This window comes from Microdochium trichocladiopsis, assembly GCF_020744255.1.
Source record: "Microdochium trichocladiopsis strain MPI-CAGE-CH-0230 chromosome Unknown B0I36scaffold_3, whole genome shotgun sequence".
Classification (NCBI taxonomy): Eukaryota; Fungi; Ascomycota; class Sordariomycetes; order Xylariales; family Microdochiaceae; genus Microdochium; species Microdochium trichocladiopsis.
This window is the reverse complement of record NW_025763546.1, coordinates 1,577,060-1,601,704: the sequence shown is the minus strand read 5'-3', so window position 1 is coordinate 1,601,704 and position 24,645 is coordinate 1,577,060. Positions and strand designations below refer to the sequence as shown.

General features: G+C 56.2%; 6 protein-coding genes across 6 annotated transcripts; 2 read left to right on the top strand and 4 right to left on the bottom strand.

The window, feature by feature from the left end:
• The first annotated feature begins 336 nt into the window (after positions 1-336).
• On the top strand, positions 337-3,072 carry B0I36DRAFT_317499 (uncharacterized protein). The gene has a single exon (XM_046153167.1). It carries the CDS (start codon positions 424-426, stop codon positions 2,866-2,868), a length of 2,445 nt encoding a protein of 814 aa, XP_046015139.1. The 5' UTR covers positions 337-423; the 3' UTR covers positions 2,869-3,072.
• Positions 3,073-3,469: 397 nt separating this feature from the next.
• B0I36DRAFT_240353 (ribosomal protein L10-domain-containing protein) lies at positions 3,470-4,820 on the top strand (the record flags this gene model as incomplete). Its single annotated transcript, XM_046149756.1, has 2 exons — positions 3,470-3,643; positions 3,753-4,820. The coding sequence occupies 2 exons, from the start codon at positions 3,470-3,472 to the stop codon at positions 4,818-4,820; spliced, it is 1,242 nt and encodes a 413-aa protein (XP_046015138.1).
• A 479-nt stretch (positions 4,821-5,299) lies between these two features.
• B0I36DRAFT_346897 (muts domain V) lies at positions 5,300-9,461 on the bottom strand (the record flags this gene model as incomplete). Its single annotated transcript, XM_046156506.1, has 3 exons — positions 5,300-7,957; positions 8,115-8,613; positions 9,415-9,461. The coding sequence occupies 3 exons, from the start codon at positions 9,459-9,461 to the stop codon at positions 5,300-5,302; spliced, it is 3,204 nt and encodes a 1,067-aa protein (XP_046015137.1).
• A 2,119-nt stretch (positions 9,462-11,580) lies between these two features.
• Positions 11,581-14,874, bottom strand: B0I36DRAFT_238335 (glycosyl hydrolase family 38 domain-containing protein; the record flags this gene model as incomplete). Its single annotated transcript, XM_046149603.1, has 2 exons — positions 11,581-12,927; positions 12,985-14,874. 2 exons carry the CDS (start codon positions 14,872-14,874, stop codon positions 11,581-11,583), a joined length of 3,237 nt encoding a protein of 1,078 aa, XP_046015136.1.
• A 1,144-nt stretch (positions 14,875-16,018) lies between these two features.
• Positions 16,019-19,348, bottom strand: B0I36DRAFT_87207 (uncharacterized protein). Its single transcript, XM_046163491.1, has 2 exons — positions 18,507-19,348; positions 16,019-18,415 (listed from the first exon to the last, which is right to left on the bottom strand). Exons 1-2 carry the CDS (start codon positions 18,941-18,943, stop codon positions 16,273-16,275), a joined length of 2,580 nt encoding a protein of 859 aa, XP_046015135.1. The 5' UTR covers positions 18,944-19,348; the 3' UTR covers positions 16,019-16,272.
• A 1,979-nt stretch (positions 19,349-21,327) lies between these two features.
• B0I36DRAFT_317487 (nucleolar protein 14) lies at positions 21,328-24,428 on the bottom strand. Its single transcript, XM_046153166.1, has 2 exons — positions 23,986-24,428; positions 21,328-23,927 (listed from the first exon to the last, which is right to left on the bottom strand). Exons 1-2 carry the CDS (start codon positions 24,382-24,384, stop codon positions 21,579-21,581), a joined length of 2,748 nt encoding a protein of 915 aa, XP_046015134.1. The 5' UTR covers positions 24,385-24,428; the 3' UTR covers positions 21,328-21,578.
• Positions 24,429-24,645: the final 217 nt, after the last annotated feature.

Sequence of the window (24,645 nt, the reverse complement as noted above, 5' to 3'; positions counted from 1 at the left end):
GCGAGTGCAGGTCTCAATGTCTTGCAATAAAAAGCTTTCGGCTTGATAGAAACGATACTTGTGCAGTGTTTATTTGCCTGAGTATCTGGCGACCTTGCTCGGTAGGTTGAGTCCAGCCTCGACCAGCCCTAGGACCAAGCGCAGGTACACACACAGTACCTCTGTGCTGGGACGCGCCTTGGCTCGCGCACCCGTGGACCCTGCGCTAGATGCAGTTATGGAGCAGGCCTGGCCAGTGGGACCATGGCTTACATAACCACCCTGCCCAAGAAATTTCCCCATCCTCCCTGCGATAAGCAGCACTTTACACATGTGAAGAGCTTTATCGCGGGGGATCATCTCGTCATCTGTAGCACTTTTGCCAAGCCTTGACTCTCCATGACAGATGAGTAACACGACACTCCCACTCCGTCGACAGCGGTGATGCCACCAAGAAGCGTGTTGGTCGATTTCAGCGCTCGCGATTTCATTTGCAGATCCTGTCGTCTGGGTCTTCAGAAACCGAGAGCATTGCCACGATGGACGGCTCGACCAGCGCCTTCCCGCGTACTTGCCCGACAGTCGTCAAATGCGGCTATCGCCCAGCCCAAACCACCACCGAATACGACCAGCGCCGGCGTAGATCCAAGCTCTGGAGACGATGAGAGGCGCGAGCTGATGCAGGCTTTGGGCCTACTGGACGACGAGAAGACGGTCAGGGTGAACTACTTCGAACAGGACAAAAGCGGAGGTGTACGGCGCCTCGCATCTGCAGAAGCTTTTGGAGACTCCCTACACGGAGATCTCACTAGTGGTGCTGGCCAGGGAAAGGTCGAAGACATGATTCAACAGCTCGAAGAAGCCTCTCGCCTCTTCAAGTTACTGGAGCAGGTCGGCGGCAAGGACCAGGTCGCCAAGCTGAAGAAACGTCTGGCGGAAGATCTAGTTGAAGTCGACGAGGACGAAAGCGAAACGAGTCTAGAGCTCCCCGGTCATATCACAGAAACGATTCTCATCAAAGAAGAAGGTTGGGCGGGTCCAGATGTTCAGAGGATCTCGAGGCTTAATCGCAAGCTCAAACGGGTGGCCCACCTCGTCACTCGCCGAGAAAGCGACATTTCAGAACACCAACGGAGTGCGCTATGGAAGGGGTACATGAACATTCGCAAGGCACTGGTCAGTAGGAGGAATGCCGTGCCTCCAGCTGCATGGGATCTGTTGTGGCGGGCACTGGCTAGCGAGCGAGAGGACAATCCAAACCGCATAGCGCATATTGCTGTTCTCGCTCGAGATATGCAGAACACAGGAGCGACACTAAGCGATGAGCAACAGCTGCTGGCTATTGAGGCAATGTTTATAGACGGACACGAAAAGGAGGCCTTCGACAACCATCGGAGGCTTGTGACGACACTCGGGGCTAGGAAGGAGACCGCTCTGGACTTTTGGCAGCTAGGTCTTCGGATGTACTGCTTGGTTGGTGACCTGGAGCGAGCGGAACGGGCCGTGGAGAACATCGCAGAGCTGCCTGGCTCCAAGGATCCTCGCTTTCTCTTGCCCTTTATCCGAGCTTGTGCGGAGAATCCTGCATCGGTCGAAGTCGGATACGATGCTTATCGACGAATGCGAGACATGCTCGGCGCCGGTATGAACATTGAGGACTACGACCAGGTCATCGCCTACTTCCTGGCTTCGGATCAGACAGATCATGCGTTATACATTTTTGTTGACATGATGTCGTCTGGCTCCACAAACATCAAGGACACGAGAAAGCTGCCCACGACCATCGCCAATCCTTTCTTCTTCGGCAAATGGATCAAGCGCCTGATCGGGCTCGGAGAGGTGGAGAATGCCCACAAAGTGTTCTTGCTGATGATAAACAAAGGAATCATACCGCGGCCAGTGCAAGTAAACGGATTGCTGGGAGCTTGGCTGCGCTCGGATTCCGCTCATTTCATGGCGCAAGCTGATTCGGTGGCTTGGGAGATGATCAATGCCCGAATTCAGTTCGTGCAATTGCGCAAGCAAGCTGCGAACTTCGGTTCAAATGTCCACCTGAGTCCTTCCGGAACCGGGTGGCCGAGCGCGACTCTGGAAACATTCTCCCTACTTGCAGACAGCTACAACCAGCGTGGTCTTCATGCGAAGATGGAAGACCTGTGGAAAGCATTCCGCCAGGCTGAAATGGCGCCGGACGCCTTCATGATGAACCAGCTGCTCTTCTCGTACATCAAGGACGGGCAAGGCAGGCAGGTGGCAGATCTTTATCACGCCTTGACGGACGAATACGCCATCAAGCCTGATCCGCTGACTTTCCGGGCATTGTGGATGGCGATTCCTGCGAACCGGCTGTACACGATCCGGAAGCGGGAGTATCAGCAAGAAATTCCTCACGGCCGTACCCTGTTTGCCGAAATGGTCCAATTCACTTCCGCTTTCGAGCATCAGGAGTTTGACTATCAGCTGGCTCGAAAAATCGCACACTCTTTCCGGAAGCTCGACGACAAAGTTGGTCTTTTGCTAGCTGTTCGTGGCCTTCGACAGGTGTTCGGGTTCTACCCACCAGAGCCTCTCGTTCTGGAACTGTTGGCTGATACGGTTGATTTGGAAAGAATGTCCAAGAGCCCTCGGGCGCGGAACGGCCTCCTTCGTCACACTCAGCGTATGGATCGCTTCCTCGAAGACAGACGTCTCGAGCTCGTGAAAGCTGGCGCTCTGGATAGTGGTGCGCAGCTGAGTACTGAAGCAAGAAGAGAAGCGTTGAGCCGATATTTGGAGGGACAGCTTCAGGAGTCGTGCAACAAATCGAACCTGTATCCTCAAGGTGTGGAGTCGGCCGAGGCCGAGGCTGCCACGCAGATGGGTCTTGTCGACCTTCTTTCGTCCCAGTAGACTCTGGGTACGAGCCAGCGGCCTTTGGGTTTGTGTACGATTGAGCTTGTACATTACTGTACTTCATTATATTACGAAACTTACGATGGACAACTTCATGGCGTATAACTTTATATATCAGCATCCATATACAGCATGGCAGGTGGGTCTGGGACGATATCCAGATACACTGCTCAATACAGGCATCCCGTCAAAATACCCACACACCTGGTAACGCATTGTCAGTTTCTTGTACTTGATGTTGAATCCTGCCCACACGTAGCGCTCCAGCAAGAGTCCGCAGGGCTGTTAGTAGACATTTGTGGGCCCTGGCTTGGTGTGGGGCCCAGTGAACAACAAGGGGAGGGGGGCCGTGGCCCTTCAGCCGCTGCGCAGCCACATCGGCTTATCGATAGCCGTAAAGAAGCGAGGCGTGGCCCGGCCGCGGTCGTCCACAACTGGTGAATATCGAGCGGAAATTCCAGGACGCTGGCCCAAATGCGCCCCACGGAAAAAGTTGGGCGGCGGAGAGCCTGCCTTGGACATCACCACCAAAACACCATACCAACCACGAAAACCGCCATCAAGCCTTTAAACATCCTAACTTCACGCAAAAGAAGAAATGGGAGGCTTGAAATCTGACAAGGGAGCTTACTTCAACAAGCTGAAGAGCTTGTTGGAGGAGTACCGCTCCGTCTTCATCGTCACCGTCGACAATGTCAGCTCTCAGCAGATGCACGAGGTCCGCCAGGCCCTCCGCAGCGAGGCTGTCGTCCTGATGGGCAAGAACACCATGGTGAGTAGCTGCGATGGCTGCGTGGCGCGCCTTGGCGCAATGGCCAGAATTGCCGCCAGTGAAGGCGGGAGAGCGAGAATGCTGACCAGGCTCTGTTCGTCGCAAATAGGTTCGCCGTGCCCTGAAGGGTTTCGTCGCTGAGAACCCCGATTACGAGCGTCTCCTGCCCCACGTCCGTGGCAACGTCGGTTTCGTCTTCACCAACGGTGACCTCAAGGACATCCGTGACAAGATCCTCTCCAACAAGGTCGCTGCCCCTGCCCGTGCTGGTGCCGTCGCTCCCGCCGATGTCTGGGTCCCTGCCGGCAACACCGGTATGGAGCCTGGCAAGACCTCGTTCTTCCAGGCTCTCGGTGTCCCCACCAAGATCGCCCGTGGTACCATTGAAATCACCACCGACCTGAAGCTCGTCGAGGCTGGCGGCAAGGTCGGCCCCTCCGAGGCCGTCCTGCTCAACATGCTCAACATCTCGCCCTTCACCTACGGTCTCGGTGTCGCCCAGGTCTACGACTCTGGCAACACCTTCTCCCCCGATGTCCTCGACATTGGTGAGGAGCAGCTCCTCAAGACCTTCACGAGCGCCATCACCACCATCTCGTGCATCTCGCTCGCCATCAACTTCCCCACCCTCCCCTCCGTCATCCACTCGTTCTTCAACTCCTACAAGAACGTCCTGGCCGTTGCCATCGAGACCGACATCACCTGGGAGGGTATCGAGGCCCTCAAGGACCGCATCGCCAACCCCGACGCCTACGCCTCGGCCGCGCCCGTCGCTGCTGCCACCGAGACCGCCGCCGCTACCGAGACCAAGGCTGATGAGTCCGAGAAGGAGGACTCTGACGATGAGGGCTTCGGTGGTCTCTTGTGCGTATCCCCGTGGTGGCATCCGAAAGGAGCCCGTCCCCCATGTGTGGACGATGTAATGCTGACGATCCTCACAGTGACTAAACGCTCCAAATCACGAGTGTTATGCCGAGATGACTATCACGACGATGAGCTGGAGCTTATGCTACAGGTACAACGCGACATGAAGAAGGCTAAGGTTCATCATCAACAAGTCCAAATACAAAAAACATATGAAACCGAGCACATATACGCGCGCGCGCGCGTGCGCGCAAAGCGAGACGATCAGTCCCGTCGTAGAGTGACAATCAGTGATGAAAGAACCACCGTGTGACTTGATCCTGGATCCAGTCCCACCTTTGGGACAATCGACTTAACAACAAAACACAGGACGAGCTCCCGTTGGCTTCACATCCTTCCCTAGGAAAAAAAGGTTAGTTCCGCCATATTTATTTTCCCATTTCACTACACGACCACGGACAAAGAAGCAAGTGTGTTTTTCTGTGATTAAACAAAAAACTCAAGAGCTTTTTAACCCTGAATCATTTTCATTGATGACACCAATTTTAAACAACAACACCTTATGATGAAATCCACCTTGTCTTGTCCTGGTCCATTATCCTACACATGTTCTACACTTCCAAAATTGTACATGATAGCTAACTCGGCCATCAGCCATCTTTTAGTCGTCTTTCGTGCCCACTTGATCGGTTGATGTTCTTTCAAAAAGGTCGTCCAAATGTTTCGCTGAATGATGCTCATGATATGACAGCATGTCCTTAATCCCCATAATGCCTTCCCACTCAACTGTCGTCAATCGTAGTCGGCACTGCCCTTCCTGCTGTCCTCCTGCTGCTCCTTTGCTAGAACCTCCCGAGCCACCTCTACCGCAGCCTCAGGCAGCCCAGCCAGGCGCGCTACTTTCAACGCATGGCTCTGCCGATTGATGCCCTTCCGCAGCTTGTGCACGTAGACAAACCCTCCCCTGTCGTCCTCTGCCACATCAGTGCAGTACATCTCAACCGCGCCATGCTGCCCAGCCTGCCCTCGCTTTGCTACCTCACCTTCGCTGCTGCTGCTGTCCTCGCCGGGACTCCTGACGTGCATGCCCTTCTCGCGCACAAGCTCTGCCAAGCCGTGAAAGTGCGTCGCAAACAGCGCCCGGCACCGGTTCACCGTGACGAGGTGGTGCAAGCTCGCGAACGCGACGGCCGTGCCGTCCTCGGGCGTGGTGCCGCGCCCGACCTCGTCCATGATGACGAGCGACCTGCCCGTCGCGCCGTGCAGGATCTGCGCCGTCTCGAGCATCTCGACCATGAAGGTGCTCTGGTCGCGGTACAGGTCGTCGGCGGAGCCAACCCGCGAGAAGATGGCGTCGACGATGCCAATCTCGGCGTGGTCCGCTGGCACGTAGCACCCGACCTGCGCCAGGATCGTGATGAGCGCGTTCTGGCGGAGGTAGGTGCTCTTCCCGGCCATGTTGGGCCCGGTGATGAGCCAGACTCTGCCCTGGCCGGGCGTCCCGACCAGGCAGTCGTTCTTGGTGAATGTGCGTCCCTGCTCGCGGAGCCCTCCCTCGACGGTAGGGTGGCGCCCACCGATGATGGTGTGGGCGGTGCCGTCGTTCAGCACGGGGCGGACGAGCCCTTGCTCGATGGCGAGCTTGGCGAAAGAAGTGGCAATGTCGAGCTCATCTAGCACGGCCGCGTTCTGCCTCAGCTTGACGAGGTTGACAACCACGAGGGCTCGCAGGTCGGCAAAGATGCGCTGCTCCTCGACGCCGATCTGGTACCGCGTCTGGTGAATGCGCTGGCCCAGCGAGGTCCACTCCGGGATGTGCATCGCGCGGGTCGACCGGCTCGAGCTGACGGCGCTGTACTGTTGCGACGATGCTGAGAGTGCGGCTGCCTTCCTGGCATCCTTGCCCTTGACGTGCCCAATGTGGCCCAGGTTCGGCGTCCAGCGGAGCGTCAGGCTCGCCGCGCCCATCTGCTTCTGCAACGACTCTGACAGGTCTGCCTTCTCCTGCATGAGACCGTCAAGCTTGGCGTGCAGCTTCTGCAGGCCCCTGCTCGCCTCGGGCCTCATCATGAACACGGTATTTTCGTCCGAGTAGTGGTCCCGTATGGAAGTTGGCTTCTTGCGTTTTAGTACGGTCTTGGGCAGGATGGCGGCGTCGTCAAGTGTGCCCTCTGAGGCAACGACGTCCTCAGCGAGACTCGCAAGCATGGTGGCGTTGTTTTCTTCGGTCTCGTGTTGCTGTACGAGCCCTTCCTCGTCGATGGAGGTGCGGATGCGCTGCGCGAGTGCGAGGGGGTCTTCGAGCTTGATCCGGGATGTGAGCGACGCACAGCAGTCGTTTGTGTTTCCGGCAGGCGACTGCTCGTTCAATAGTTGAACAATATTCTCCGCGGCACGAATGGTGTCGCAAAGTGCAACCATGTCGTCGGCGTCGCCTCGCCCGAACGCGAATTTCTGCACGAGCCGCTGAGAGTCATGGCTCCGGCGAAGGAGAATGATGATCTGATCGCGCAGGTCTTCGTTCTGGATAAAGTGCTCGACCAGGTCCTGCCGTGCGTGAATCTCGTCAAGCGAGGTCGACGGCGCACTCAGCCACGTGTTGAGCAGGCGAGCACCCCCTTTTGTGACGGTCCTGCGTATTGCGTGCAAGAGGCTCCCGCGAAATGTCACGTCCCTTATGGTCTGCTTGATTTCGAGCGCTCGCATGCTATTTTTGTCAATTGTCAACACGGACAGGTTCTCGTGGCGGAGCGGCGGCTGCAGCTTGATGCTCAGCCCGAAGAGCCGGTCCTTCACATATTGCAGCAGGAGACTGCCCGCCGCAATCTCCTCCCCGGTAAAGGCGGTCGACGTGTGCAATGGCACTTCGGTCTCAAGCATGGGCGTCCACTCGGAGATGGGAACCTGCTTGGTATGCGGCGCAAAGGTGATCAGATGCTTGTCCTCTGCCAGAACGGAGAAGATGCTGTGATTCCTCCGGCTCTCGAGCACATCATCTACCACAACCTCTCGAGGAGCAACCCTAGATAGTATCGCTGATAACGAAGAGAGCGTCGTGGACTGCGTGTAGAACTGGCCGGTAGAGACATCAACCCATGCTAGACCAATGGACTCGGCCGCATCGACAGGGGGAACCTCAAGAGGTACTGGCTGGACAAGTTCTGAAAAAGAGGTGTCGCTCTTGCTCTCATCTACCGGGGGCTCGTCACGGAGCCGGCTGTTGACATGGATGGCCATTACATAATTATTAGCATACGGGTCAATGAAGTTCTCGTCGATCAGAGTCCCTGGCGTGATGACGCGGTTGACCCTGCGATCATGCATGAGGCCGCCCGACTTGATCTTGTCGCCAGCATCATTGGGGAACTCCTCGGCAATAGCGACATAGCAGTTCATATCTAGCACGAGGGTCTTGAGGAATTTGTCGAGCTGAAAGAAGGGGAAGCCAGCCTAGATCACAACACGGAGAAATCAGAGACTGTTGGCAAAGCAGAGAAAGCGCTACAGCGACAGAATAAAGGACAGCACAGCTGCAACACAGCTGATTGACCACATTGTCAAGACGACACATCAAAACTGTCAGCACCAGGGGAAAGGCAGGTCTAACCATGGATACCGGGCCAGCGCTGGTCTTCTTCTGGGCGACCTTGAGATTGAGCAAGGGCCCGTACTCGTCAGCCTGGCCAAAGTAGAGCTCATAGAAGCCGCCGACACGGGTCAGCAGGACACAATTGTCAAACTTTTGCATGTTGCGACGTGCCTGCATCACGACAGTCGGATACTGTGGGCCATCATCTTGCTCGTCTTGCTCGTCATGTTCTCCTGGCTTGGGTTGCTCTGCGCCTGGGTCTGTGACGATGTCATCCCCCGTCTCTGTCACTTGGACGACGGAACTCCTGCGCGGAGCACGTCTCCTTGGTGTGCTAGTTTCTGGCAGTGACGGCAGCGGCCCTTGAGGCAGATCATCGAGACTTAGTGTGGTCCGGGTCTTCTTGCCACGAATCAGCTGGCCATGTGACGACTCTAGGGACAGCCACCATCCGGACGGCCCCGACAAGCGCGCCAAGGATGGTGACACGAGACGTGAGGACACGGGAGAGCAGTGGCTAGTGGTCAGTGGAGGGTGCTGTCGCCGCCAGGGGAAAAGTAGCGGTCGAGACAGGGAGCGTGACATGGACGACGGCGGGGGGCCCTCGGGAGAGGCGTGAGCATGCGAGCCCAGGGTTCATAGCTGGCGGCGCTGCACGGCGCCGGACAGGGACTCGCAAGGAGGGGCGGTGGAGAATGAGATGATGTGTTGCCTTGCTGCAGAGGTGAGCTGGCGTGTGCCGTGGTGGTAGTGGTGGTAAGTACGTCAAGTTGTGGTGGTGGCGGTGGTGGGAAGTGTGCTCAAGGTCTCGGTTTGATGTGGAATCACAAACGTCGAGTCAAACGAGCAATGTGCGTCCACGGTTGAGCCACTGTGCAGCTAGAGCAGGCAGGCGCTGAGGTTGGAGCAGTGTGCCAAACTGTATGTTTGGAATCATTGCAGGTCAACTTTGTCGACTAAGGACGGATTGCAGCCAATGCAATGCCATTGATTCCACGCATGCATGCATGCAGGCACGGCCGGCCCCAGCCCAGACGCAACCCGTCGGCTCCCCCACATTTCGGATGGCGAATGTCACGATACGATTCCACATCCTCTCCAGCCGGCGTTGACACCGGGCCCCCCCTTTTGGCCAATCATGGCCCTACGCCTTTAGGCAATCACGGAGGTTTTCATCCTCAAAAAGGAGGCTATGGCTTGGGGGAGACCACTCACGTCGAAAGTCTAGCGTGCCGGAAGACAGCAAACCCTGTTCCGGTTCCGTGTCGGGGGCGAGCGAGCTTGCCCAGCAAGTCAAAGTGGGCCGCCCATGACTTACATGAATGATCCTTCCTGCAAGTCCCTTGATTCCTCATACCGGTGCATTTTAGGCCTTGCGTGCCAGGCGCAGATCCCTCCTGTCTGTGCATGCGCATGAAACTGCCACTGCCATTTCCCTGCCGTCACATCCAAGCACAGAATCGCTCAAAAGCACGCCGTCTCCTGGCTACCTCTTTGCTAACCTCTTTGCAGCTTTCCCCCTTGTGACTGATTGCATCTCGAAAGCAAACTAAACTCTGAACAGCTCTTTTCCGAAAGGAAAGAGAAAACAGAACAAAAAAGAAGAAGACCCCTCATCTTTTTGGATGTCCCGTTCCCCCCAATTATTATTATCATTATCTTGAGTGACCAAAAAGCCAACCCACCCGCCTCATACCAAAGACTGTCAAGGAACTTTTTTTGTTTTAAAAGGGCGAAAGGAAAACCAAAAGAGGAAACTATGTCGTCACGCAAACAATCAGGCTCATCTGCAGCATCTTCATCCTCATTCTCGTCCTCAGCAACAACAAAATCAACAACGACAGTCTTCTCCTCCTCCACCCCACCGCCGCCGCCACGGCCACACTTCCCTACACCCTCCACATCTTCTTCAGGCCAGATTCCACCGACACTCCTCCACCTGCAGAGTAGCTATGCCTCTGTCGACGACGTGGCGGCACACTACAGAGCCCTGATGGGCCTGCTTGCCACGAGCAGCAGCAGCAGTAGCAACAGCAGCAGTGGGAATCACGGGTGAATATCCCGGGAGGAAAAGGAGCGAGCATGAGCATCAAAGACACGGCAGCAAGGGAGTGTGGAGCAGCAGCGGCATGACGACCCCGTCATCACCATCATCACCATAACCATATCCATATCCACCATCACCACCCAGCCCGCACGCCCACCAGCGAAATACACCAAGATGGCGCAAATGACAATACGGCTACAGCAGCAATCCCCACGTGGAGATATAAGCACATTCGGGGCCCGTACTAAACTACCATGCAGAGTCCATGGGTAGACGGCATCCACTTACACACAGAAGGGCCATGGAAGAGTCGCCCGCGTGGGGCCCTCGCGAAACTGGTTCTAGATGGACGACTGTATCAAAACATGCCAGCGAATGCTGGCAGAATCAAACCACGAATACTGGATGCACGATCAACGATTTTATGAGACACGTATCGTCACCAATGGGTATGGTGTAATTTTGGGCCAGCGTCGATTCAAGAGTATCACCATCATGAGCGAAATGAGCGAGGCGTTGGTCAAGATTTATGTTTCCTTACCTCTTGGCGTAAATGGGTAGACGACTCGCGATGTCGGTCTGAACGATCGCAAAAGGGCGGATGACGCTATTGAAAGCGATACCTGCGTGCCATTGACTGCCGGGACTAGAGCTTAATCTTATGCGTCTGCAGTAGTTGCCGCTTCTGGCCCCCATCCGTGAACCCAGGAAAGCTGTTTGAGTATCAAGCTTGTGACTCTCGTGGCAAGAAAAGTGCCGAAGGACATTCAACTTTGCAGCCGATTCTGTCAAATACTTCGAGATTCAGACAAGGCGGAAGCTGTACCCGGGGCTACATGGTCTGTGTCGATAAACATGACCAGGGGGTGGCAATGAGCCTTGTCAGAGCCAAACACAAGGCCATCTCTAATCGAGATCTTGTCGCATCCTCATTAGACGCGCGACAGAAGCCGCCGTACTATCATCACCGTCATGTGCATCTCCCTCACACTGACAAAACCACAAGAGCGACACAGATGACTTGGACATGGCGCACGCGATAGACGGCGCGCCCGGCCCTTGGCAAACGAGGGAGGTAATGATGATCAGGAACACGAGGAGCATGAAGCAGGTGCCGCGTGTTTGGACGAAGTGAGGATTAAGGGGTTCGCGAGTCGCCGGAAGATTCTAACGTGGTGTGGTCTGTGATAGGCAATTTAAGTGAACTCGTGGAGCGCTCCATCCTAATACTACGTATCTAGCGAGAGAGAAGAAACTAGAGGCCTGCGATCGCACCAGCGAAGGGCCAAACAGCGCCCCTCCCCCTTCATGTACAGGAGTATCATTAGCGATACCCATAGCCATGTCTTAAAACAAGTAATGCAAAGGCCCTCAAGACAATTTATCAGACACTTTGTACAATTTCTCGCCATCGCCGCTGTGCCCGTCTCCCCCCCCTCAGAGCTGCAATCTGTACGTGACGACCTGGAACGGCCCCACCACGATATCAAATGAGTTGTCCTTGTTCAGCTTCACCTCCTCCTCGTCATCCTCCAGAATGTTGGTCTTGTAGACCTTCTTGACGTCCCACTTCGTGCTTACAGTGCCGGTGCTGCGGCCGCCCAGGCTGTCAAAGATGCGCACAATGACGCTTCTGCCCTTGCGCCTCGGCAGCTTGATGTCGGCATCGCCGGAAATATCCTCGTCGTCCTCTCCACGCTTGACACAGTCGAGGACAAGCGAGTCGTCGCCAGTGAGCTTAATGGGAAACTCCGCTAGCGACTTGACGTCGCAAGATGCCGAGGCAGACACCGCCCTCATAGGGTTGTTGAAGTTGTATCCAGCCCGGACAGTCGTGGCGCCCAGGTCGCCCTTGTGAGGCAAGATCGCCCAGCGGATTGTGTGCTTGCCCATGTCTGCATGTGCGTCAGGGGCCTTGGGAGAGCGGAGAAGGGACAGACGCATTAGGCTTCCGCATGTGGCGAAGCCGTACTTGCTGTCATTCAGAATAGACACTCCGTAACCACGCTCAGACAGATCGGCGAACTTGTGGCAGCACACCTCAAACTTGGCCATGTCCCAGGTCGTGTTGTAGTGGGTGGGGCGCTTGACGAGTCCATATTGTGTTTCGTACGATGCCTCCGTGTTGCGAACATCAACAGGGAACTCGACTTTGAGGAACTTCATCGTCTCATGCCAGTCAACAAAGGCCGTGCACTCCACATACGATTGATAACCGTCGAAGGCAGCGTCAAGACTCAGTATCGTCTTGATCGTGCTGTTCTCACTGATGCGAGTCTCTGTGACCACGCTGACACGGTGCTCTTTGTCCTCGAAAATGCTGCTCTTGCCCATGGGGAGCTCCTTGCGGGTGTCGAGATGGTAGACCTCGACGTCCCAGGCCTGCCAGTACAGAGGCTTGTCGTCGAAGATGACAAGCTGATTGGCTTTTCCGCCCTTGATGAGCTCACGCTCGACCTTGCGGTCTACAAGAGACGTGATGCAGCCATCTTTGACTGTGGCTGTAAGTTGTTCGTTCTGCATGACAAACACGCCATCGGAAACTTCTTCGACGGAAACAGCACGCTTCTCGGCAATCTTGAAGGGCTTGATGGTCAGAACGCTGCCGCTTCCACAGGCAATACCGATCTCGTTCTGCGAGGTGGCCACGATCTCCTTCCGGTGCCATGGCAGTGTGTTCAGAGCAATCGCTTGTCCATCGCCGGTCATGTCAGGAGACATGCCAAAGAGCTGGTACAATTCCTTGAAGATCTTGCGGCCAGTCTTATAAATTTCGTCATAGAGCTAGGAGAATCGTCAGCCATGGTGTCCCGGCAGCGTGGATTTCGCAAAATGACTTACCTCGTTCGAGTCATCGTAGCACATTTCGATGGAAGAGCCAGGCAAGCAGTCGTGGAACTGGCAGAGAAGGATGCCCTCCCACATGGTGTCAAACTCCTTCTTCGGGTACTTGTAGGACTTGTGCTTGATAGAGGCGATTGTCGCGAGCAACTCCAGGTCGCGCATCAGGAACTCGGTCTTGCGATTGTTGAGCTTGTTGTTCGCCTGAGTAGTGTATGTGCCTCGGTGCAGCTCGAAGTACAACTCTCCGTACCACGTGACGAGAGAGTCCGCTTTCTTCTCGAGATCATCAAAGAAATCATCAACTGTGTTACCCATGTGCACAGTGGGAAGGCGGCCCACCGTGTCGCTCATACCGCGACACCGGCGAAGCTTCTCGATGTGTTGCCAAGTCGGCCCGCCACCACCATCACCCTTGCCAAACACCAGCAACGAGGTGTGGTCTTGATCCATCGACTTGTGCTGGCTGATGCTGCGATTGACATCGCCAAAATGGGCTTCCGCTGTATACGTCTCTGAGGGTGGCATATGGCAAATAACCTGGCTGCCGTCGAGAGACACCCAGTTGAACGTCGTGTGTGGGAAGTTATTGATGTTGTTCCAGCTGAGCTTTTGGGTGAGGAAGCGCTTCATCCCAGCTTGCCGGCAGAGCTGAGGCAGCTGACTCGAATATCCAAAGGTGTCGGGTAGCCAGAAAGTGTTGCAGCGCTCGCCAAAGTTGCTCTCGAAGAACCGCTGTCCGTACAAGAATTGGCGAACAAGGGATTCTCCGCTAGGCATGTTGGTGTCATGTTCAACCCAGCTGCCGCCGATTGGGTTGAACCGTCCTTCCTTGACCTTTGTCTTGACTCTGTCGAACGCGTACGGGTAGTACTCCTTGAGCCATTTGTACTGCTGAGCTTGGGAGCAAGCGAACTTGAGCTCCGGGTAGCGGTCCATCAGGTCACATTGGCTCGACCACGATCTGGCAACCTTGCGCTTTGTTTCAGCCCAGGGCCACAACCAGCAGGTATCAATGTGGCAGTGCCCAATGCCGAAGACCTGCGCGGTCGTGCCGGTCTCGTACACTTTGGACGAATTCACATTCGATCCAATGTACTCTTCTGCGATCTTGCGGCATTTCTTCAAAGACTCCTTGTCGCCGAGGACATAGCTGTCGATGATGTTGGTGGCGACGTTCAGCGCCTTGTGCTGCTCCCACGAGTCCTCGGGAAACTCCCTCGCGGCATCACCGATAATCCAGGTATCGATCCACAGCTGCCGAGCGTCGAGGTTGACAGCAACGATTTCAGCCTTGCCGAGCTGAAAGTAGCGATTGGGGTCCGGTGGCTGGATTGTGTCTCCACCTGCTGGGTTACCAAACATACTATTGCAAGCCATCTCAATGTATATGGTGTGCTCCTTGCCATCGCGGAATGAAGAAGGCAAGATCCATTCGGTACGCTCGCCCCCACCAGTGAGACCCTGTAGGGGATGTCCTTCCTCCGACCAGACGAGGCCTTCGTTGTTGGCATCCCAGTGCAGCTCGAGATGCTCCTTGTCGCGGAGTTCGCTGGGCACTTTCAAGACCAGCTTGAACCAATGCGTCGCCCAGGAAGGGCCAAAGACGTCGCCAACACGAGTCGGCCTATACTCGCCCTTGACGGCGTCCTTGAAAGGCGGGCGGGTCAAGCCAGGCGCGGCCCAGGTCGAGAGTTTGACGTGCGACTCTCCACTGGCGACGCCCTCGTTCATCATGGCGAGGAGATTCTGCTTCTCCCATTGTCCGTGGGAGTAGAACTGGTTGATGCGCTCCTTGTAGATCCTGGTGATGCGCTTGCCCACCGGGGCAGGAGCGTGGATCGGATAGCTCGAAGCCAGCTTCGGCGTGGCACTCCGTTCGCCGCCCATGGTGATGACGCTGAGCAGCTCACCAAGAGATATCAATGGTCTTTCACTAAGAGATGGAGCGTAGCTGTCAGCTCAATGATCTCGCCGGGACTAGGTTGAGCACAGAGCTGTGACGAAAATGCAGCGACGGACAAATGCGACGAGAAGAATGAGCCGTGATGCAACGAGAGGGGATGAGAGTTCCGGAAAGCTGAGGCTGGTGAAGGTGGGCTGGCTGCAGGTGTCTGGGGAAGCTCCAGCCACCCCGCATGAGGCCCCTGCTCGTGACCACTGGCACGCACCAGAGCAGCCGGTTGTCGCGGGTATCGTCGCTAGCGCAGAGGGTCAGGCACACCCACCACACACAGCCGTTCGACCAACCAAGACTGGCCGATCTCCGCAGCTTGGCACGAGTGGATCCGGGAGGATTGCTCTGAACGACCGCCGAAAGAAGTCGAGGCTAAACCATTGTTCGGGTGCCGTCCTGTTCATACCACTCAACTGCTTACCTCAGTGTTCTATCATGCTCAACCTGCATGGGACACTGGTCCATCTGGTTCTCCGCGATGTAGTCGAGCCAGGAAGAGTGAGTGAAGGAGAGAGAGATTGACGTCGATCCTGGCCCCGCCTGCCTACCTGAGCGGCCTTGTGTCTCGACTGGAGGTGGGTGGTCAAGAGGTGGTGTGCAGTGATTTCGGCTCGTCTTCTCCGGGTCCCGTGCTTGGCTTCTGGCTACCCAGTCGACCTGTCAATAGTAACAGGTACACTCTTGGCCCATACAGGTTAGAAGTTGGGAAAGGCTTAGGACTAGAAAAAGAAGAAAGGGGACTGGGGACTGCTTAGGATTCAGGGAAGAAATAGGACTTGAAATATACCAGATGGGGCAAAAGCGAGATCGGCTGCCTGGAAGTTGTGCTTTGGACTAGATCGGATCCGCCATTGTTGTGACTCTCTGTTGAGTTCGCGTGACAACAAATTGACGCAGGCGCTCCTTGGGCGCGCGCCGGCGTTGGGAAGGTGGTATGAGCAGACCCGGCACCATATATTCGCATTGTTGCGTTGCTGCCTGCGCGTGGCCTTGCATAGATGCACGTGGAAGGAAGGGTCGATGAATCCAAACAAAGAGCAACATCACACGCATGAAGTCGCCACATGTCATCCAAGAGCATGTCTCAATGCGCCTACGTCACTCGGCAACGCAACGTCAACAGAGCCAGGACTTGACTTGCTACAAGAAATCGTACACAATTAACAATAATTAGAGGCGCATCGCCTTGACTGGTCCATAGTACATGCCCTTCTTTGACAAAACGCCAGGCCCCATAACTTGCAGTCTATGTCATGTCAGGTCATGCTCGTTGCTCCACGCACTGGGTATCTTCCGCTCTTGTTTCGATTCCAATCTCATGATGAAAGCCCCTAGAAAGCATCCTCAAACGGACAATCGATGCTGTCGTGGCCGTCACGCTCACATAGAGCACACCACTTTTCGGGGTCGATCGTGCCACTGTCCTTGCCTGCCAGAGGGCCCGTATCCGCTGGGTTGGGCAGGATGCGAATGCCAGGCGGAGGTCCCGACTGGACTGAAGTTGGGTCCGCTTGCGCCGGCTCTGCAACCTTTGGCGGTGACATCGGTTCGGCCTCTGCAGCTGGTGCTGGAGAGCGCTTGATAGGCGTCAGTGGCCGCGGCCGGTCCTCCTCATTCATTTCGCCAGGAATGGTCAGCGTCGGCCTCGAGCTATCGATGGGGGACTTGTCATTCGCGCCATCTCCCGTAACACCATTCTGATCTTGTTGCGGGCCAAAGACATTGGTGCAGGTCAGGATGTCATGCCCGGCAGTCTCGCAAATCTCGCACCAGAGCGTGCTGTTCTCTGTGACGGAAGAGAAGTTGTCCATGTCAGCTACCGATTCGAGAGTATTGTTGCGGTGATGGCCACTCTTGGGGGGCGAAGCGGGGTCCCGAGCGAGGATCACCGTGCTCTTTGAGTCGCGAAAAGATGACCGGCCTGCGCTTCCGAGGGTCATGGTGCTACCACGTTGTGTCGACGCGCTGCCGCGACGAAGGGTGGCGAGCTCACGCTCAAGTTCCTCCTCACGCACGCTCTTGGTATCGAGGAGACCCCGCAATTCCGAAACCTCCCGCTCCAGCTTTTCCTTGGCCATGCGAGCACCCATAGACTCGGGTCTTGACTTTGCAAACGAGTTGGGGCGCTGCGACTGCACGGACGATCGGTCCGCAGTAGGTGATGTCTCGGCGCCGGGTACGGAGTCTCTGCTCAGGGAGTGGATGATGGCTTTGAGACCTCTAATCTCATCCTCCTTCTGTTCCAGCTCTTTCGATACGGAGGAAGAGGGTTTGGCACCTCCCGCCTTGTCGCCGTTTGCGGCGGATGCCTTCTCCTGTTCCCTGCGGAGTTCGGCTCTGGTCCGTTCAACCTCGCCACGAAGGAACTCGACTTCGCCGCGAGCCTCGGCTTCGCCACGCCTGGCGTCTTCCAAGCCCTCCTCGAGTTCCTGAACGAGCTCCTCGAGCTGTTTGAGCTGACGTGCAACACTGTCGAAGTCGTCTGTCCGATCCTGGAAACCATGGATTTCTTCCTCGAGCTCTCTGATCCTGGCATCGTAGACCCGCTGCGTCTCTGTGCTGGCCATTTCGAGGGTGTCAATGGTACTCCGGAAGTCGGCCCGGTGCGCATCGAACTCGGCAGTCAGCATGGCAATCTTTTCGTTCTTCTCCCGCAGCATTGCTCGCAGCTGCGAAGTATCCTTGCCGTCTATGCTATTTGGCCTTGGCGAAGTCAGATCATTCTGCCCGATAAGCTCTGTGAGTTCTGTAAGGCTGCTTTCCATCTCTGCAAGGGTAGACGCCTGATCCTTTAGTTGCCGGTCGCGGTCTTCCAGCTGTGTCCGCAGACGCTCTATCTCCTCCTCATTTACGTGAGTGGTGCGGGATGCCGGCCGCTTGAAGTTCAGTGACGAGATGGACCGGACACTGCCAAATGCCTGGTTCCGCGTAACAGCATTGGGGGTAGTCTCCTCTTCCTCGTCAAAATCTGGGACCTGTCCAAGGGCAGAGCTGCTTCTAGAGCCTAGTGCCGATGCGCTGCGTGGGACAAGACTTGGTTTTCGGTCGGTCCTGGGGCCAGCCTTGGCTGGGTCTCCAGCTGTGCCTCGCACACTCTGGCTGAACTTGGAAATGGTGGGAGTTCCGTATCTTTGGGGTGCCCGCGGCCCCGGGGTAGCCATAATTGAGGGTCGTGAGCCTGGACTCATCTGTAGTCTGCGTACGGGTGATTCGGGTCGATGAACAGAAGCTCGAGGCTTCCTGTTACTGGGGCTGGGTGCACGACCGGGTCCGACAGATTGGCTGAACTTTGGGAGGCCGGGCGTTGGTGGTGTATTGCTACTCGGGCCGCGGAGCGACAGCTTGAACGCAGACACGGAGCCGCTCGTCGGGGTAGAGGGAATAGTACTATTTGGACCAGGCTCGCGCTTGAAGAGCTTCCCGACAGGGACGAATATTCCGGCACCAGGAGCGCTCGTCGTGAAATATTGTACACTATTGCGCAAGATAAGCAACATGGTCAGTCGTCTGCAAACTGCTTGCGAGTATGGCAAAATGTGATGGCGCCGCAAAGCATTTTACTTACCCGTCAACGTCGCCACTGTTCTTGCCGCGCGCCGAGAACTCTGGGTGAAGCTCGATACCGGCGAATGTGCCCTTGCGACCGCCGACAGAACCGACGAAGCGTACCGTGCCAGCCATGTTTCCGGGGACGTCTACGATGTCGCCCTCACGGAAGTCGTCCATCGCAGCGGCGGCGGCGGCGCGGCCGGGAGTGATGGGGCCCATCCTGTTGTAGAGCGAGCTGGACTCGCGCAGGATGTTGTGGAGCGCGTCAAGGTCTGCGCTGTCCGGGATGGGAGCGAGGCCGGCGCATGAGTTCTTGCGGCTGAGCGAGGGCGTGCGGGAGCCGTGGGCAGAGTAGAGGCTGTTGAGGTTTGGGGTCGAGGCGGCACCAGAGGCGGGTTTTCTGGGGGTCCGCGACAGGGAGTGTTGTTGTTGTTGCGGCAGGGCCGACGCCATGGTGACGGGCGGGCGGCGGGCGACGGGCAGCAGCAGCCCAAGGGCGCAAACCTTTCTGTCCTCGGCGGGCGGGGTGCTCAAGTGGTACAGTGTAGGGCCGGGCAGGGGTGCGTTGCTGCCGATCGACCACACAGATAGGTAAGCGTAGATGGGTGCGTGTACTGCGTCCACTGACGTCTGCGCTGCTCTCTGCTCCTTCCCTGAAGCGGCCAACCGCAAGCACACCAGCGCAACCTCGAACAGGGTCGGCTCTGTGCGTGACTCTTTCGGCGCGGCAAGTAGCCTCAGTCTGGATGGCCAATAGTGGGAGCGGCCTGTATAAAAGCAGCGGCCCACGCGGGCTGCACTGGGTATAGCGGCTGCGAGCTAAATTTGATAGCTCTCGCTGGGCGCGGGAGCAGAGGTGTGCCCCTGAACGCGGCTGCAACGGGCGTGCAAGGTTTGTGGGAGCACTGACTGTGGGTTCCCGCTGGCGACTTGTCTGGATCCAAACCGCCTTGGCGGATGAGTGTGAGTGGGTTGCTGTGCTCGTGGCTGCTGGTGGAGGGGATGGCGGGTGGTTTGTGCGACAGCCGTCCCTGTCAATAGCGTTGAAGTGCTCTGGGGAAGCTGTCAAAGTGAATCCTTGGAAGTTTTATGTTTCGGGGTTCAATTCCAGAAGGAATGCTGCGGTGTGGTGCGGATCAATCGAGTATGGAGCAGGTCTGCCGTCAAAGTCCTGTTGGCGTATGGCGAGACCGGGAGCTGAAATGCGCGGTGAGCTCCAGGTGAGTAGCGTCTTCCCGACGACCCCCCAAAAATTTCAAAGAAGTCAAAGGAAAAAAAAGTTGGCAAGGGAAGTGCCGGGACGATGGCTCACAGGCCAGACGGTGACGAATCTGTTGAGGTGAGCAGAACGAAGGGAAAAGGACAAGGAAACCAGAGCAGGACTGGGCAAGACAGAAGAGGTCGTCGAGGTGGTGGTTGAAGAAAGGTGCACGAGCAAGTCCTGGTTGCCGCGGGAGCAGAAGTGAGTGACGAACGGACAACGAGGGGCGAAGAGGGGGTGCGCAATGTAATGCAATGCCATGCGTTCGACCTGCAGCTGGAGAAAAGGAACAAAGCCAGTGACGGCCTCGCAGCTCTTTGATGATCTGTTCTTGCAGACCGCCTCTGCAGGAATCAGCGTCCAGCGGGCAAGGGTTCGCGAGGGTCGGTCAAGGTGTGAGAAGACCCTGGTCTGGCGTCGCGAAGAAACCCACAAGCAGAGATGTCAAAAGGGAATGAATGGATGAATGGCTACGAGAAACTTGCCAATTTGCAGGCGGCTTGACCAAAGAAAGGGAATAGGTACAGTTGCCACACACAGTCAGAGAGCCTCGGAAAGCATTGCTCGCGTCGCCTCCTCTGAGACAAGACGTCGCCACGACTTATAAATATCGTCCCCCAATTCCAGCAGGGCGCGGCGGGCACGGCAACTTCCACAACGCCAGCAATTCATCAGCAAACGCTGCCCTGCCACAGCTCACTCCGTCGCTGGCAAACAGAAGCTGACGCTGCAGGATCAGCAATCTTTTGGGTGCTGTCCTGTGACGCTGCAGGCGCCTGCGTTCCCAAGACAACCATGCACAACAGTCGCCAGCCGCACACTTGCAGCACCACTCCTGGGCCTCTTGCGCGCGTCGTCATTGTCAGCCCGCCGGGACGTTCCAGGGTCGGCGCGCGCAAATGGGCCAAGACATTGGGTTTACTCTGCGACACAGGGCAAGAGGCAATAAGAGAGGCCACGCCATCGGGCAAGTCCATTGGCTCTGTGGATCTGATTGCAGGCACTGTTGATTCGCTCTTATTGCTTAGAGCTTCGGCCTTTTGCGCCGTCCTGCGTGGACATAGTATGTGTGATCCGTAAGGTCGCATGCAGTGGCCTTTTGTTTACAACAACTGCTGTATTGCCATTGGGTAACATTGTCGATGATCACCATGTCTACCTACCTACCTAGATAGGGAACGCCCATGACTGGTGACAGCTGCTGGAATGCTACGCAGTGTCAGGCGTGTCTTACATGTGCGAAATGTAGGTTGATGCCGTGAGACCTTGGGGTTGACTTTCAGAAGCGGACGAGCCCGTTCTCGCCATCTGTCCCGTACTTGATACATCTGTCATTCAATTCACAACTCTACCACGGTGAGACTTTCAACATAGACCTCCTAGTGTTCAATCGCCCAGTGAAGGAGGACCTTTCCAACGCATGAGCGTCATTGCACCCCAATGGTAGCGACAAGGTGGCAGGCCAGGGTGTCCCTGTTCTATGGGGCGTTGTTGCTCGGCGGCAACCATGCAGACCCCTGCTCCACGTCCCCTGTGGGCCTCGGGAGAGGTGTCGACAACACATGGCACCCTCGGGAGCTAATTCGTCCCATGTGGTTGTGTGGGTGGTTGGCGCATGTGATGGTGGATCATTCGGTGTCACAAAGCCAGAGTCTAACCATAGCGTGTCTAAGATGGTCCAGATAGCGGCACACGGAATCAAGAAGAAAGTCGACAGACCATCGAATGCTTTTGAACTCTCTATCATGACTGGTATCTCCGCTGTAGTGAACACACATGTACGACAGCGGCCACTTTCCACCTTTTGCGCTGTGGCCGTGGCCACGATTACCGCTTTTTGTTGGCTCGCTTTCGCATCTCCTTCTCCCGCTCGTACTGGTTTGCCTCGCGACCCTCCTCGCCTTGGATCTCCGCCACAAGTCGCCGATATTTCTTCTCGTACGCGGCGTCCTTGACCTTCTTGACCCGCAGCTTCTCGCGCGCCATGAAGTTGGCATCCTTGCGCAGCTCCCGCAACGCGCCCTTGCGCTCGCGCTTGTGCTCCTTCTTGAGCTTCGCCAGCTCCGCACGCTCCCGATCCGGGTCGTAGTGCTTGGTTGGATCGAACGAATCCTCAAACTTGGGGATCGCCGTCTTGATTGCCAGCGGCTTGTGGTGGTGCAGCTCAAGCGGTCGTCGCGCCATTTGCGCCAGGCGCAGCATGCGCTCCAACTTGGTCTTCAGCTTTTCGACGGCGTCATTAAGCGCTGTAGGAAGCTCTGCGCGGCAAGTCTTGGAGCCGTAGTGCCCGAGGACGCGTGTCACTGGTGTGAATGACTCGAGGAATGCGGCTTTGCCGGTCCACAGGTCGGCTGCGGCATCAAGAATCTTAAGTGTTGTGCATACAATCGCCACGCCTGTAGCAGCAATATCGCTCTTCTGCGTCTCCACGCAATCCGTTGGCCGTAGTGACCTGACACTAACGTTCTTGACCTGCAAGATGCGCATCTCCGATGACATCTCATGTAGAGGTGACGGGACAAGCAAGGCCTTGGCTCTTATCGGCGCAAGTGCGCAAAGCGTGTTGAAGCTGAAGTTCATGACCTCAGGCACATATCTTTTGGCCACTTTCTGGTATTGCAGTGCCAATGTTGACATGTATGTGCCTCTTGTCAGATCTGTTAATTCTTTTGGTACCTTTTGACCAAGATAGCGGGCGATTGAGAGCATCGCTGGGGTTGCTACTTGGTGGAAGTGGTCTGATGTAGGGAAGATTGTCCCTATCGCTGTAAGCACGACGAGGTCACCAAGCAGAGGGCTCAACGCCCTCGACTGTCCCATCTCTTCAAGGTGCTGGCGGAAGGCGGTCGCGATTTCCAAAGCATATGTCTTTGCGAGAGAGTGCAAGTGCCGCGTTAAGCTCTCAAGGACGCTGAATGGAGGTGGCGAGGGCAGGTTTCCGAGGTGAGCAAGGTGCTGCACCAGAGCCACCGAAAACTTCCCAAGCTTAGCCTTGTTGTCGGCATTGAGCTTTGGATGGTAGAGGGCTCTTATCCTTTGCACGACAACTGGGAGATGTTCGGCTGGAATGTTCTCTGTTATCGAACACAAGTCGGCATGGGTTTCTGGGCAGGCGAATGTGTAAGGGATGCCACGAGCATCATCGACGGCTTCGGCGGTCTGGTCAGTTCCGTTTAGCCGACTGCTGAACACGGGGTTGTTCGTTTCTTCGTCGTTGAGCAGCCCCTTGGTAAACTCGTCGTCGTCTTCCTCTTCCTGGGAGTCTGACGCGCTGTCATCATCCGCGCCCATCGATTCGTCCTCAATGTCCTCGTCACTGTCGACATCCAGTTCTGATCCGCTGGCCACTAGATCGTCCTCGATGAGGAAATCATCTTCGTCGTCGAAGCCTAACTCCGCAGCGGTTGGGCGCGTCTTGATTCCGCTGCCCAGTCCAAAGTCATCCTCTTCCTCGTTTTCCTGGAAAATGATGGGCCCATTTGTGGTGTCGACATCCGGCTGGTCGTTCTCGTTTTCACTTTCGCTGTCGTCTTCTCCTTGCATCCGCCGCATCCGCTTCTCTTCCAATTGTTTGAGTCTCTTCGATTCCTCCTCCGCCTGCTCCTCTTCCGTCTTTGTCCGCTCTGTCGGTTGCGCTTTGCGATCTTGTGCCAGCTGTCTCAGTCTCATGTCGTAATCGCGCTCCAATTTCTCCATCTGCTGAGCTGCGGTGTCTGGCGCGAGGCCGTCTGTGGTGGCTTTCGTATCCTTCGAACGAGACTGGAATAAAAGAGCATGTAGGTCCGGGAGCTCCTTATCGAGCTCTTCTCGTAGATCTTCGTCGGCATCCTTGGCTTCCTGGCGTTGGTGCTTGTAGGCTTTAGACTTTGCGATGAGCTCTTTCATGACCTCCTGTTTCGATTTTTTCCTCTCGGGCTGTCCGTCATCTCCATTAAAGGTGTCAAGCTCTCGCATGCGCTTCAGAGCTGCGCGGCCATTATCTGAGCCGTCCTCGTCAGACAGACCCTCGAGGTCATCCTCATTGAAGTCGTCTACGAGAGCCGGCCCGTCGAGAGAAAGGGACTTGCCCATGTGAGTAAGTCCAAAGGTAGGTTCATCGTCGTCTTCGAGGTCGAACATCGATCCTCTCTTGTGGGATCGTTGCTTTTCACGTGCGAAACGCTCCAGCATTTTGTCCTGCAGTACTCACTGTCAGTGCTCCATCCCAAACTACAACACATACCAGTCAACGTACCTCTGGTGCCAACGTGGGGTCATTCTCTCCGAAACGCTTGTCCTCGATCCCTCCGACCTTGTTGCGCCTGTTCATCTCCACCAACAGTGTTTGTCGGCGTCGCTCCTCGCCCAGGGCTTTTGCCTCGCTAGGCCTTCCGTGGATGCCTTTCGCAGCATTTCCAATCGGTGCTCGGTTCGTAGTGACGTCGAACTTGGGGCCGCGGACATTATGCTTCAGATCGAACGGGTTGAACTGCTCACGAAGTCCAGCGAGCTGGGCATTCTTGCTGTGGCGATTAGCGACGGTACCGTTGCCACCCTGAGCTTCCTGCTTGCGCTGCTTCTTGGACTTCTGGGGCCCAATGACTCCTTGCTCTCTCAGCGAGGCTTTCAGCCTCTTGAGCTGCGAACCTGCCATCTTGCAGTGGTGTCGCTGTTGCCGTTGGTTTGCGTACTGCTAGGAGGGGTCTCAAAAAAAAGTTCAGATCGCGACCAGACGATAGCCAGACAGAAGCACGGTCGCTGGGAATTTTCTTATCTTATCTTAGTTTGTCCCACACAGTGCTTCTTGACAAGCTGTGCTCCATTTATATGCTGAGGATTATAGTGCACCGCACTGTACTACCCCCATGTCGTGCACTTCGCAGTGCTCACGACCTTGCCTGCGTCCAAAGACCTG